The sequence below is a fragment of the Microcebus murinus genome, chromosome 5 (genome assembly GCF_040939455.1).
Source record: "Microcebus murinus isolate Inina chromosome 5, M.murinus_Inina_mat1.0, whole genome shotgun sequence".
NCBI classification, from domain to species: Eukaryota; Metazoa; Chordata; class Mammalia; order Primates; family Cheirogaleidae; genus Microcebus; species Microcebus murinus.
Window position 1 is genome coordinate 47,508,339 of NC_134108.1, and position 15,556 is coordinate 47,523,894.

The 15,556-nt window shown below is 45.3% G+C and overlaps 1 protein-coding gene across 2 annotated transcripts in view; it reads left to right on the forward strand.

Moving 5' to 3' along the window:
- TRAF3IP2 (TRAF3 interacting protein 2) overlaps window positions 1-15,255 on the forward strand; it is a 39,770-nt gene extending 24,515 nt beyond the window's left edge. For both annotated transcript variants that reach the window (XM_012753069.3, XM_012753070.3), the window contains exons 4-9: window positions 1,108-1,286; window positions 3,311-3,399; window positions 7,619-7,687; window positions 8,798-8,914; window positions 12,263-12,337; window positions 14,636-15,255. In XM_012753069.3, coding sequence (XP_012608523.1) covers window positions 1,108-1,286; window positions 3,311-3,399; window positions 7,619-7,687; window positions 8,798-8,914; window positions 12,263-12,337; window positions 14,636-14,782 — 676 coding nt within the window. In that variant the 3' untranslated portion in view covers window positions 14,783-15,255. The remainder of the gene's footprint in view (window positions 1-1,107; window positions 1,287-3,310; window positions 3,400-7,618; window positions 7,688-8,797; window positions 8,915-12,262; window positions 12,338-14,635) is intronic.
- Window positions 15,256-15,556: the final 301 nt, after the last annotated feature.

Below are 15,556 nucleotides of genomic sequence, written 5' to 3' on the forward strand. Positions count from 1 at the left end.
TTAAATGGTAACATGTTACCACATTTGCTTCAGAATTTTTTTAAAGAAATAAAACATTATAGATATAGTTTTAGTCCCCCTGCTAGTTATCATTCAGTTACAGAAAACAGGAGCGGCTCTAGCTATTTTAAGCAGAAGGGGATTTAATTTAGAGCTTTGGGTACTTACAAAATCCAGGGAGGTTGGAGGAGCAGGCTTTCAGCTGGTCTTCTAGAGAAACACCACAGAAAGGGACCACCAAAGAAACCACCTCCTCTGGCAGTCAGGAAGGTGGAGAACCAGAAAGCCAACATGGGTGCAGCCACTGCCACTGTTTGATCCGTCCTGTGCCTATTAGATCTGCACTGGCCAAAAATGGATGCCCCTACCCTGCCCTCCATGCTCGTGAAGCTGAGAACAGGACCCTGGGATGCTTCCTGAGGAAAACTTAGCACCTCATCACTGTGCTTTCCAGCAGAATCCACAGAAGTAGCCGAAGCATGACCTCCATTTCTTTCTGTGTCCCACCTCTCACAGGAGTGCCGCCCTGATTGTTCATCTCAGCAGAATGTTCGTGTGAATACTAGCAACCAAAATAGTAAAGATGCCCTGTAACGATATGGTAGAAACTTCTGGAAAGGGGCTTCAAAATCAGATTTTCATTTGTGTATTAACAACAGAAATAGTTTTAAACCTACATGGCCTTTTTTTACCCTTTGATACATACTTAAATGTTATCAATTATGAGCTAAAAGTCATGTCTTTTTATCTGAATGCCTATAACATTAACCATCCATGTCACCTGTCATACTACTTTGTTTTGTTGGTGACCTTGTCTGCCCTGTGCCTGAGACTTATTTTTCCAGTTAGACGGATCTCGAATAGAGAAATCAAACCCCGCTTCCCTCTGTCAACCCCTAGCTCAGGCCCTTACACATGGCAGCCAGCTGCATGGCTTATTGACAGAAACGCCACGGAGCTCCCCTCTTCCTTCTGCTCAGATAAGAAACGGAGACAAAGGAGAGAGATGGTTCACTGGTATCTTCCCATCGTTCTTCAAGGCTTTCTGTCTTTCCAGGTTTGCCTTTGTAAAAAATGAAAAGTGACTGTAAATGTATCCCTTTCTAGGGACCAGCCGTTTCACCAGCCACATAATAGAGCTGGAGCTCCTGAGGAGTCCTTGGAGTGTCCCGCAGAACTGAGACCACAGGGTCCCCAGGCTCTGTCCCCAGCTGCTGTGCCTAGACCCCCTAGTAACCTTCCAGCCAGAGGAACTCTGAAAACAAGCAATTTGCCAGAGGAATTGCGTAAGTTGTTTGCAATGTTGTTTTCTTCTTGTTGTACAGGTCTTGTACTTTGACAGTACTTGACGATCATTCATCCACAATCCAGATATTTCTCATATACACAGAGAAATAAAACTTCAAAAGTAACCAGCATTTTGTATGAATGTTTTGAGTGATTCTGACACTACCAGTAATGCTCACAAACTGCTTACCTCTAGATTTCCTTAAACACATCTCCAAAAACAAATAACTCCAGCACCTTTTCACTCTTCTAAATGATGCTCCTGAGTGGACTTGTCCCTGGGTAAATTGATTGGATGTCCATGTGGTATTGGACAGGGACCCAGTGTCTCACCATAAATTAGCAGCAGCCATCAAGAATGAGGACATTTCCTGTAGGAATGAGCAATCTTGTTTGGAAAAAAATGGTTTCACATTCTCTGTACTGCTTCGCAACCAAATGCAAGCTAAGCCTTTTATTTAAAGAAACATTCTACTAAGCATCAGGTGATGATTCTTTTTCCACATTTTGCTGCCAGAACCAGAAATGTTGAAATACCACCAAGATATTCTCATATTAAAGGTCAGTTAGGACAGTAAGTTCCAAGAATCTTAAGAAAACAGCCACTATTTGTGAAATTATCTCCTGTGCTTGCTAGAGAAGCTCAGGTAATTTCTAACATGCGCTTTCCAAGTCTGGGAACCTCTTTACACCAAACTTGAAATGAAGCCCTTTGTATTTGCTGATTCCTTCATTGACAATTCTGAAAGATTTCTATGACAATGATTCACGGCTGTTGTCATTCAAAATTTTTTATTTCTGAACATTTTCATAAAACCTTATACATTTTAATTGTGAGCATTTCTGGAGAGTAGATGCTGCCCTGCATAGGATATAGTCCTGATATCAGTCTATAGATTGCATATATCTTACCATAATCTATTAAGGGAGTCTGAAATTACATGGGAATTGGGTGCATACTAAGTGCTGGGAAGAAAATAAATTGAGTACCATCAATATGCCTGACTGCTTAAATGAGTGAATGTGACCATTATATGCACCTTCATCTGAGAGGTGTGTTTCAACAAACAAGAGCCTAAGCATAGATGAATACATACAGACTCATATTTTCTCTCCACCCTGCCTTTCTTCTCCACCCTCCGCCCCAGGGGCTTCCTGAGATTTAACTGGTCCATTCCAGACTAAAAGCCAACACACAGAGATTATTCAGCTCTCACATTAAAATGCTAGCCAGACATTTTCCCCAAGAATTTAGCCTGAGAAAACACTGGTTCTCATCTTGACTGGGGCAAGCTTGTCCAAAAGGGCAGAGTCTGCTGCCCTAAGCCGACCCAGGGATGAACGAGGGAGCCTGTGAGGTTGGACTGCCCAGAGGCGTTATCTCTCCTTCAAGCTGCTGAAGTTTTTACTAACATTTCTGAGCAGTGCTTTAGTCAGAAGCCAACTTCCTGGCCTTTTTCCAAAAGTGACTGGATGGGGGCAGGGAAGCGGGAGAAAGGGGGAGGAGACTGCTTTCTCACCCCCCCCCCCCTTTCTCTTGTCACACAAGAGTTCAGGGCAGCTGAGAGCATCATGAGATCAAAAGAGGACACTGCTGGGTGGCCCCTTAGCAAGTCTTAGCTTCTTGGCCTGCTGTGAGAGTATTCCTTGGGCATAGTGCCAAAGTATCTCTAAGGAATCAGGCCTTGGCCTGATCTTAAGGACCCATAAGTTCTGGGTGGCGGACTTTTTGTTAACCCTTCATGTGGTTTTTCAGAAGACCTCAGACTTGTCTCAGGCTTCCAGGGCTCTGAGACTCTGTCCCTCTGATTTCCATTCATCCTAAGCAGTGACAGACCCCTACCCCTTTGGGCCCTCCAAAGAGCTATGCCCTGAAGACAGTAACCCACACTTAGACCACTCTCAACCCAAGGTTTCCATTTATTATTCTAGAAGAACAAAAGCCAATGCATACAATTTAGAAGTGTTGTTTAGAATAGAATAATTTGACTAGTTTCTAATATATGTGGAATTTTTCTCTTAGGGAAAGTCTTTATCACTTATTCTTTGGATACAGCCATGGAGGTGGTGAAATTCGTGAACTTTTTGTTGGTAAATGGCTTCCAAACTGCGGTAAGTATTTTATCCAAATAGGTAACTGAACAGTTATAATGAGTACAATGGGGAAAAAAAAAGAAGAAGAAGAAAAAGTATACTAGCTGTTGATGTTTTAAATGATTATTATTTGATTTATGTGATGATTATGAACTGACTGCTTATAGATTTAGGTAATTATTTTCTAGATTTTAAACTACCCAAAGTCTCCAGCATTTTTTACTTTATGCTTGCTGAGTGACCCTGAGTCCCTCGGAACAGCCTGAACAGTAGTAATGCCGGCCACATATGCAGCTGGACCCAGCCCAAAGGAAACGCTGGGCTGTGGCTGCACTTTGTACCTTTGCCCTTTCTCACCAATCCTGTCTGCTTTTGGTTGAGCTTCCTGTGATGCAGGAAACTGCAGGCTTCACCACGGTTGCCTGCTTATTTAACAAGGTCCTTTTGTTCTGCACTGTGTTACCAGGTTTGAAGTCCAACCCCTGCAGCCCGGGTCCCCCACCGTGCACAGCTGCCGCCCCGGGCCTAGAGGCTGCAGTGCTTCTGGGCAGGGAATACGTGGCTGGGTTTGCACCTGGTCTGTCTAGAGTAGGGCGGGGAGGCAGACCTCACCCAGCCCTGCGGGGCCACTGTGACTTTGGCTCGAGGAATCTCAGGAAGCGCACACTTCTGTCCCCTGAAGTCCCTTGACACAGCTCAAAGCCATGTACGTTTTTTCAGTAAGACAAATGAAATACCACAGGGCTGCCTTTTCTTAGTCACGGAGATCACATCTTTGCCTTCGTCTAGTGAATACTGGAAAGTGGTGAAAAATTAAGAGAAATATCTGTGAATGGGAATGTTGAAGGATAAAGAGGAATACTTAGAAACTAAATATCAGTTTTAAAGTTTAGTTAGCATTGTTTAACGGGAGTTTTATTTGAAACTTTATTATATAAAATAATATTTTTAATGGGAGTATCTAAAAGTTAAAAAGAAAAAGCATACGATTTATATACTCCAACTTCATGACTCTATAGAAACTAACATTTCACTTCCTCATTCCTGGAATGAGACAGTAATGTGGCAATTGTGACATGTGTGCCTGTAATCACAGCTATTAAGAAGGCTGAGGTGGGAGAATGGTTTGAGCCCAGGAGTTCAAGGCCAGCCTGGGCAACATAGCAAGACCCTGTGTCTTAAATAAATAAATAAGTAAATAATCAAATTGCAAGACATAAGGCCAACATTTCAGAAAAGATCATACTTTTTTGTCATTTCCCAATGCATACTGATTGCCTCTAGAGAAGAGCTCAGAGGGGTTTTTTTATTATTATTTTAACAATCAGGGCTGCTTAGGCAGAATTTAAATCTTTCCTTGACCCTCATCACTGGGAAGCGCTGTGGTAGAAATCACAGAGCCTTGTCCCCAGTGGCTAAGTTACCATTGATGCATCAAGATTCCCTTAGTGGAATGAAACACTGAATGGGTAATTTAAGGAGAGTGTAATAAAGGAATTAGTACAAAGCGTTGGGTAGGTTTTAGGGAACCCAGTTTTATTAGGAATAGTGTAATATCCTGGCACTAGTGAACTCAGGGAGTTGTTACTGCCCCTCGGTCTAAAGAGGGAAGGGAAAATGGTTACCAGAACATGAGGAGGGTGGCTGTATTTGTTTGCTTGGGCTTCCATAAAGTACCACAGACTGGGTGGCTTAAACACAGAAATTTATTTTCTCATGATTCTGGAGGCTGGAAGTCCTCAGGGGGGTCTTGGAGTTGTTTCAGCAGGTTTGGTCTCCTGAGGTCTCTCTCCCTGGCTTGTAGATGGCTATCTTCTCCTTCCGTCCTCACGTGGCTTCCTCTGCATGCACACATGTCTGTGTTCTAATCTTTTCTTCTAAGGACACCGCGCCTATTCGATTACAGCCCACCCATATGAACTCATTTTACCTTAATTACCTCTTCAAAGGCCTATTGCCAGATAAAAATCACATTCTGAGGTACTGGGGGTCAGGGTTCCAACATGTGAATTTGGGGGGACACATTTAGCCCACAACAGTGGTGAAACTGTCATGACAGGAGCTGTGGGGTGGGGTAGAGATCTAGCGAGACAAATGGAAGACATCCAACTTATTATGTCTCCCAGACTGTCCACCTCCGTAGCTGGGAATAATTTAGGTGCTGAGATAATAATATTCTAATAATCATCATTTATAGAGTGCTTACTGCATATCTGGCATTATGATATGCCTTTTTCATGTTAACTCATTTGAATCCTCACAACCACCCTAGGAAGTAGGTTTATTAACCACATATTACAAATGAAGATAATAAGACTTAGAGAGTTTTAGTAATAGTTCCAAGGTCATGCAGGTGGAAGTGGCAGAGCCGAGAGTAGAACCCAAGCTGTCCATCTCTTCTCAACCCTGTCATTATATTGTTTCTCTCTCAGATAATAGAAATGCATTGCTGATACAGTTACACAGAACTACAAAAGCTTTCTCCAGATTACCTAATGTAGCCAGGTGCGGCGGCTCATGCCTGTAATCCTAGCACTCTGGGAGACTGAGGCGGGTGGATTGCTCAAGGTCAGGAGTTAGACACCAGCCTGAGCAGGAGTGAGACCTGTCTCTACTAAAAAAAATAGAAAGAAATTAATTGGCCCACTAATATATATAGAAAAAAAATTAGCCAGGCATGGTGGTACATGCCTGTAGTCCCAGCTACTCGAGAGGCTGAGGCAGGAGGATTGCTTGAGCCCAGGAGTTTGAGGTTGCTGTGAGCTAGGTTGACGCCAAGGCAATCTAGCCCGGGCAACAGAGTGAGATTCTGTCTCCAAAAAAAAAAAAAAAAAAAAAAAAGACCACCACACATTTAAAAACAGGAGTTATCCAAACCAAAAGGAAAGCCATTCCATTTTTTATGCTGTACCAGTAAAGAAACACTCTGAACTCATATTATGTGCCCTACGTATTTGACAGTTCAGTGTATGCAAGGCATGATCTCTTTCCATAGGAACCTTAGAATCAGGTTGAGGAGACAAGGCAGACATAAACGAGACACTCTGTAAATGAAAGAGTGTTATCAGAATGTGTTAATTGTCCATTGCCACTCATGGTCACAATGGGGTCGAGTTAGGTGAAGTGAGGAGGAGAAGGTCAGTGTGTGGGAAGGATTCACAGAGCAGGGAGGGCTATGCTGTTAGGGTGCAGGGGGCACCGATGTGGGTAGACAGGGCATGTGGGGAAAAGAGAGGTAAGGCTGGATCATAGATGGCACAGAAAGCTTACTGAACGCCTGAGACTTGACTTGATCAGGCCTAAACGGTGGAATGACATTTAGGACAATTAATCTGGGAGCAGTGCAGCTGCATCAAATAATCCCTCCCCAAGGACACTCTCCCTGAGTCATCCATTCCAGTATTTAATCCCTTTTCCAGTCAAGAGCACCTTGTATACACACACACACACACACACACATAACACACACACAAACACTACTTTCTGGTTGCAGTACAAGCCTGAGCCCAAGAAAGACCTTATCATGTTGGTCTTTTGCAAAATAGAAAATAACTGATTTTCTCCTTTTTCATACCCCTTCAAGTCTTTGAAGACTTGAAGATTGATATTAAATATCAGTCTTTTCAAAGCCCAATAGTTCTACTTCTTGTCTTCCATCATAAACCTTTCCCCTACCATCTCCGTAATTGTTTTTGTGACCGTTCCTTGGATCTGCTCCAAGTTTCATATAATCCTTTTGAAACACATAGATTGAAACTGGACATAATACCATAATAATTACCTGACTAATGCAAGCAAAGCACCACAATTATATCTCAGTACTTGCATTCCACATATCCATTAAAATGTTCCAGAATTATGTTCGCCTTTCAAATTTTTAAGTTACAGACGTGTGTGTGTGTGTGTGTGTGTGTGTGTGTATTGGCTTATATCCGACTTAGTGGGATACTATGTTCCTCAGATTTTTAAAACATAATTATTTTATAGTCATAGATATATTTTGATGTATATCACTATATCCTAATTATGGATATTAAATACTTAAATGCCTACTAATGTTGAAATAGGGAATATTTTAAGAAAATTATATTTTGTTTTTTAGACTTACGTGCTCCTCCTTGCATAAAGCATTAGTAACATTTTGGACTTTAAACATATATAGTCTTGTGTGTTCTCGTGCTCTGCATCTTGAGAAAGCTTATCATTGAGAGCCACCTCCCACATCTTTTTCTTGTAGATTGACATATTTGAGGATAGAATCCGAGGCATCGACATCATTAAATGGATGGAGCGCTATCTTAGGGATGTAAGTACATTCTGAAATTCTGCGATTGTTTTCTGGTGAGAAAGACAATTAGGTTATGAAGTTATTTTATGAAAGAAGCACTGGCATACCCACCCAAGTCTGAAGCTGAGAAAGCCCTAACAAAGCCTCCCTTGTTGGAAGCCGTACAGAGACTTGGAGAGGAAGGATGGGGTCACCCTCTTGGACATGCACAGGCATGCACAGGCAGGAAATAACGATCAAACCAGACACAGGTGGTTGATAACAATCAGAGCAAACATTTTTTTTTTTTACCAGAATAGGAAAAGAGGAAATGAAGACGGAGGGTGAGGAGAGAGCAGCAGAATTCAATTTAATCCGAGGCCACCCCAAGTGTTTTGTAGGATTGGGCTGAAGAGGTTTCCTGGGCAGCCCTGTGGGCTACGCAGCACAGCACCCCCGAGGCGCCCACTTGCAGCCCCGTGATTTGTTCTCCACTGACAGAATCTATACCTGCCACCGGGACACTTTGTGCTTTAACAAGATAGAAATTGATCGCTGCCAGCTTGTTGGTGTCGGCTGCTTCTTTCTGAGGGAGCCAGTGGGAGACGGGAGTCTCAGCAGACTGGGGGTTTGCAGCTTTTCCTTTTATCTGTAGCCTGATGTTTGCTTTGTGCTGAAGGGGCTGCTCCTGCGGACTGTGCTGACGCGCACACGGGCAGCAGGGCAGTCAAGAGTGCAGTAACTGGCAGCTCAGATCCAGCTGTGGGGAGGGAGGGGGTTTTTCATTGCTGGTTCTGCAGCACCTTTTTGCCACGATGCAGGCTTACTTAGTGATTCAGCCTTTCATTAGACATTTATTAGTGATGGTTATGGAAAATGGCGGCAAAAGCACATCTATTTAGGAGAGCTCCTTTCTGAGCCATTTGCTCTGTGTCTTTGAGGGGAACTGGGCAGGGAGAAGCAGAGACAAGAGTCTGCCTGCGTGGGGGGCCAGTGCCTTTCACTTTCCGTGGAGAATGAGCCTGGCCTTTCATCCCTGAGCGTGCCAGAGAACGCCCACGGTCCTGCTGGCCAGTTTCCAGCCTGCCTTCCCCAAACGGACCACACTTTACACTTCCATAAACATGCTTTTCTCCCTCTCATTAACAGAAGACAGTGATGATAATCGTAGCAATCAGCCCCAAATACAAACAGGATGTAGAAGGCGCAGAGTCGCAGCTGGACGAGGATGAGCATGGCTTACATACTAAGTACATCCATCGAATGGTGAGTGGGGAGGGGACACAGCACCTCACTGTCCCCCGGGGATAGGCACTTTGTCCAAGGAAGTCTCCTTCTTCACCAGGGACCGACTGGAGGCAGCAGGATGCTGGGTGAAGGACCCCAGGCCTGCCATGTCAGGAGGGGATGTTGGTCCTGGCTCCTCTACCTTTGGGACTGTGGGCCAGTCACTGCACCTCTGGGACTCAGGGTTCCTATCGGTAACAAGGGGAGACCAGTCTGTGATCTCTAAGATCCAAGATTCTGGAAAGCAGCACTCTGCTGGCTTGCTTGTTTACTCACAGATGTGAAGTCCTCGGAGAGCAGGCAACAGGGCTGTGGGACAGCAGGCTCCCACAGCTGCCTCGTATTCTGTCTCCTGCCTGTCCAGGTGGGGTGGCATAGTGGAAAGGACACATGCCGTTGCATCAGATGGGCTTGGTCAGATTTGGCTTCCTCATGTGCAGGCTGTGTGACTGTGGCCCATTTGCTTAAGTCTCTTTGTGACTCAGTGTCACTGTTCATAAACTGGGTCACTGATACTTGCAGTGTTGTTGTGGAAATGAAATGAAATAACGTTCGTGAAGTATCTGGCACATATTGGACGCTCAATCAAGGGATGGGATTGTTCTTAGCTCATGATAGGTGGGGAACATTCCACTGCCACACTGAACCTATGGGGCCTGGTCAAATTAAAACCAGTGGGAGACATTTATAGGATATTGGACCTGCTCAGCATCTGATAGAGCATTCTGACCAAAAATATCAACCAGCTTTGGAACTGGCTGTTTTATGTGTCTCCAATCCTCCTGCTCTCCGTAATTATACAGACACTGTGGAGAGTTTCTGCCTGACCAGGATGCCGGCCTAGACCTGGGAATTCAAACTGTCCTGGAGTCTCTCAGGGGCACCCATGTGTGCTAGGGGAGGGGTTGACTCTGGGCCTCCCACTCCCGCCTCAACCAGAGCTAGTATGCATTTCTCAGGCTTTTGTCTACCAAGGATTCTGAGATGTAAAAATGCTTGCAAAATCACTGGACTAGAACTTATAAGCTCCATTTCATCCCTAACACTCCACAGGGGGGAAGGCACCTGGCATGGGCAGAAAGGATCACCGGCTAACGGGAAGATGGGGCGGAGAGCAGTCAGGTAGTCTCGGGGCATGCAGCTGTAGCTCAGGGAAAGCAGACTTAAGTCCCGGGTCTGCCCTGTGCGTCAGGAGCATAGGGAAAGGGTAGGTTGGATGGGTGGGTGAAAGGATGTTCATCATCAGGGTCTCTGTCTCTTTTTCCACCCAGTGTAGACCACCCATTTGAGCTCACAACCAACCCTAAGCAAAAGCCAAAGCAAGGTGGTGAGGTTAAAAAGTAAGGCCAAGGATTCAGGAGATAAGTCTCCCTCCTATTCCAATCTCGACTAGTCTGACAGCCCACGGGCAGGACCCATAAAAGGCATCATTTCTGCAAGTAAACTGCCTTAAAAGGTCATGGCTGGCTCTGGGTGCGGCCAGCCCTTGGCTGTCTGCTGCACGTCCGCGTGGCCCCAGAGCACCTGACGTCCTGTCTGCATCTCTAGCAACCTGCCAGTCCCAGGAGCCGACATTTAGTACATGGGAAGGGCTCCAGGTCCCTGTCAGTTCCTAACGAAACCTGTCTAGCTCTGCTGGTGTGTGGCAAAGCCAGACAGTAATACACAGCTCAACCTCAGAGCTTGTCTGACAGTACCAGCTGTAACCAGATTGTCTCCAAACTTCCTCAGCACAGAAGGAGTTGATACAGAAGTGCCTTCCTGCCCACCTGGCTGATTTCCTGGACCCCTCTAGGCAGCAAAAAATCCTGGGACCATAAGCACTTGGCCATAATAGAAGAGTGAAGAGGTACCCACTAGTAACTGCATCATAGAGAGAACTACTTCACAGAAAGCCAATGTCTTGAAATATCAGAGAAAGTACTACTGCTGGCTAGCCCCTCAACAGGTTGGGTAGCCTAGTAAACACGCCAAACTTTACAGTAAACAGTATCCTAGAAGTCAGAAACCAAACTCAGTTCTTCACTTTTAACTTATTAACTCTCTGCCCTTCCTTTCATGTGTTTGCTCCGTGCTGGTATGCTTGGTGCTTTGAGTTGCATAGTACTTGGGTCACTTTAAAATATGTTCTTGGTGTTTTCTGATTCTGGAAGGGCGGTGGTTCTGAGAAAACACCTTGTGAAGGATCTGTGTGTGTTGTGTGATTGTGTGTGTGAGTATGTGAGGGTATGTGTTTATGAGGGGTTTCTATGGTGATTTCAATAACCAGTTCTCACCACTGTCACTTTCTTCTCTATTCTGTTTTTATTCCCATGCACAAGGAAAATTTCTCAGTTATAAAAATCAATTGGAAGATGAAATAGTTGGGAACACATAATTCCTCATCTCCTTGTCACCAGATGACTGACAGCTTTGTGCTGGTCACAGGATTTGAAAGACTTTAACTTCCCTCATATTGAAAATTCTGATTTTGATAGAGTTCTTGGGCCACCACAGTGTCAGGGCAAATTGGAACTGGTGTGGGCAACCTAAAACCCAGTGGACAGAGCTCTTCAGAAGTGACCTCCTGGGCTTGTCATATCTGCCTCTCCACCAAGCCCATTCTGTTCCACAGTACACCACTAGCTGGCCCCACCCACACTAACACACGTTCACACCTCCAGACATTTGCTCATGCTGTTTTCTCTGCCGAGAATGTCTTTCCCTTCTCCCCCATTTTCCATACCTGACCAAAATCTTTCCTTTCGGCACCCAAATGACCCCTCTTGCAACTGTCCTTCAAATCCCTGATGCAGAATGGATGGCCCCCGTTCTGGGCTCCCACAGCCATTGTTCACACTTTTCACACTGCACGCTGGGCGGTGCACTCACCCTCCTGCCTGCTCACTACACTGCGGGCTGTGTGAGGATGGAGAGGCTGTTCTGCTAAACCGGCTCTCCTGATTTACAGCGTTTACCCATATCCGTGGTATAAATACTCTCACCGTGGCCCATTTGAAGTCACTAATGTGAAACCACTGAGCACAGGATTGGAAAAGATGCACACAGCAGCCTCTCGTGAGCTGAAACAAGCCAGCTCTAGCTCATCCTCATCCTCAAAACCTAAAGTCTAGCACAGGGTATGACTTTTAATAGGCCTTCAACAAATGATTGATAACCGAGTAAATGGCATAAGATGTGTGATGGGGAGGGCTTAAAATTACATGTGTGTGGTGCTCCAATAAGGAAATCAGAATGAAAATACCACGTGGGCTTGCATGATTATCGGTACCATTAAATTGTCATCCTCATTCCTGCAGTTAAATCTTCAAATCTGTTTGGTTTCAGATGCAGATTGAGTTCATAAAACAAGGAAGCATGAATTTCAGATTCATCCCTGTGCTCTTCCCAAATGCTAAGAAGGTAAACAAATAAACAAACAAAATCCTTGTAATTCAATCTTTGGTTTGTTTGCCAACTGGATTTTGAGTGGAAAACCTTGTCAACACTTCATCAATCCTTAGAGATAACAATGTCACCAGAAAGACCAACAAGTTGTACTACTCAGTTCAGCAGCATGAATCAGAAAGGTTTTAAAGCGTTATCTGATAGGATCATGCTGTCCTAATTATTCAAACAGCCCTCGCACACAAAGAAGTGGTCTGTGTTTTAACTCGTGAGAGAAAAAGAGAGTGTTCATCTGATACTTCTTATCTCTGTGCATAAAAGTCAAGATGTGTACATTTTTTGCTGGTTGTTCCATGAAAGTATTTTGTTGCATGTAGTTCAGCTCTTAAAAGCTATAGATTACAGGAATGTAATCTACACAGTTGCCAGAGTGAACTTTGCTGTGGTTCATAAGAGGGTTTTTGCACCAGAAGGGGATAGGAGCAGATTTGGAGAATGGGGACAAAATCATCCAAGGCTGTGTTCCTGGCTTGGCAAAGAGCAGCTGATGGAGGTATAAACATCTGAGAATCAGATCACAGCACCCTGAGCTCAGGCCCAGCTTCATACTGGAGGCATCCCTAGATGTCAGCGTGGCATTGGGACTTCTGCCCTTAATGAGGGACGGTCCAATTTATGTGAATGGGACACCCCGGGTCGTGTGGTGCGTAACCTGCACAACAGCACACCTTTCCATCCTCCCTGCCCCTTCTGTGCCTGCAGTCTCATTGCTCTCACTTACTGAGTCTCCTTGCTGGTCTCCCTGTCTCCACTTGGACCTTGTCTTAGCCATCCTCTGCTTTACCATTGAAAGAGGAGCATCCACCTGTAATTCTAGCACTCTGGGAGGCCAAGGCAGGCAGATTGCTCTAGGTCAGGAGTTCGAAACCAGCCTGAGCGAAACCCCATCTCTACTAAAAATAGAAAGAAATTAATTGATCAACTAAAAATATACATAAAAAAAATTAGCTGGGCATGGTGGCGCATGCCTGTAGTCCCAGCTACTCAGGAGGCTGAGGCAGTAGGATCACTTGAGCCCAGGAGATTGACGTTGCTGTAAGCTAGGCTGATGCCACAGCACTCACTCTAGCCTGGGCAACTAAGTGAGACACTGTCTCAAAAAAAAAAAAAAAAGAAAGAAAGAAAAGAAAAGAGGAGCATCCAAAGTGTAGATCTGACCCCTCTCTCTACAGCTTAAAAATTTTGTGATGTTTTCCTACTGACTACAAGATCATATCTACCTTTCTCAGCATGACCTATGAGGCCTCTCAGAGAGGACTGTGTCCCCTTGCTCCATCTTCTCTTAGCAGGTGCTGCTTCTAAGCTCATCCTATAGTCCCCAAAGAAGTCTCATCTCAGATTGAAAACCAAAAGCCTTACAGTGGCCTAAAGGTGCTATCTGATACAGCCCCCTCTACTTCCAGACGTCCTTACCTGCTCACTCTCACTCACTCTGCTCTGGCCACACTGGCCTTGTTGCTTTTGAACAGGCCTGGCACACTCTGCCACAGGGCCTTTGCACTGGCTCTGCTGGCTGCCTTACCCTGACAACCACAGAGCTCTCTCCCTCTGCCCTTTTAGGTCTTTGCTCATTTTCTCAGTGAGACCTTTCCTAAGCACTGTGTTTAAAACTGCCAGCCTTTCACCCCTACCCCAGAACTCCCTATCCCCTTTCTCTGTTTTATTTTTCTCCACAGCACATATCACTGTTGAACACACTATCCATTTTACACCAACTGCCTCTCCCCACCAGAATGTCCCCTCCCTGAGGGCAGTCTGAGACTGCACCCAGCATCCCTGGCTGAGGCTCCTGCCTTTGCCTGATAACCGAGGTCTGATGGGCACTTTCCACCACAGGCCAGGCCTGGAGCTGGACTGAAAGGATCATGAATAATTATAGGTTAAGCCCACAGGCCTGGCATACCTCTTCTGAAGTCACAAGGGAATTCACGTCACTCCGTGTGACCTCTTTCTCACTCCTTTTATGTGAGGATGGTGAAAAGCACGTTGAAACGCAAAGGGTAGGTAGTCCAGGAGACTGACAGAAAATGCCGTGCACATGTGGTTTTCATAATGAAATATACGGCTTGCACCCGAAGCCAAGAACATTTCACATGCTAAACCCTTCCAAAAGCAAAACAGCACAACTCCCAGGATAGTTTGCTGGGAAACGCCCATGTAGGGAAAGCCAGAGATGTTCGGGAACCGAGCCTGGGGTCTGGAATCCAGGTTTTTCTCTAATGACCTTTGCTCCTGTCATTCTCTCTCTCATAGGAGCACGTGCCCACCTGGCTTCAGAACACTCACGTCTACAGCTGGCCCAAGAATAAAAAAAACATCCTGCTGCGGCTGCTCAGAGAGGAGGAGTATGTGGCCCCTCCCCGGGGGCCGCTGCCCACCCTGCAGGTGGTACCCTTGTGACAGCCTCCACCTCCAGGTCACTGAGGCCATGCCATGTAGGGGGTCCTGTTCTGACAAGCATTGCTCTAGCTGAGGCTGGTGGGTAGCACTCCTGGCCGCTTGTTTCTTGGTCCCTCCCTGAGAGCCCCCTCCCCTGGGGCCCCTAGAAAACCTGTTCTGCAGAGTGTTCTTCCTCCTGACTCCTCTACAGACCCTGTCTTTAAAGTGGGGGCCGAGGCTGCTCTGCACTCCCTGCTTTTTACAAACCCACTGCGGGTGCCAATGTCCGACACGTGCCTCTTAACAGTCTGAGGTGTCCATTCGGGGCCTCTTGGGCTTCACAAGTAGCGGATGTAAGTGACATCGCACCAAATGCAAATACTGCGGGCACTCTCCTGTCACATCAGGCTGCTTTTATGAGCTAGCCAGATGCTCGCGTGTCCTCAGACCACACTGATTCATGTACAAATAATAAAATGTTTACTCTTTTTAAAGATTATGTTTCACTTATCTCACAGGAGGTAGGTATATATTAATTTATGATGATATGGGCAGTTGTTTCCAGGGATATCAACAGAGCTGCTTAGATATAATATTAGATGAATGTTACAGGCTACTTCATATTAAAGGATTGAAGTCAGGTGGTTAAACAACCCTTTTAACATAATAGGAAAGCTTTATTCTTGCGGTAGTGATTTTTAACAAAACAGCTTTGTACAGCCTACGACCATGATTCTAATTAGTATGACTATAGTTCTCAGGGTCTGCCTAAATAAGTAAAACTGTTTGTGTATG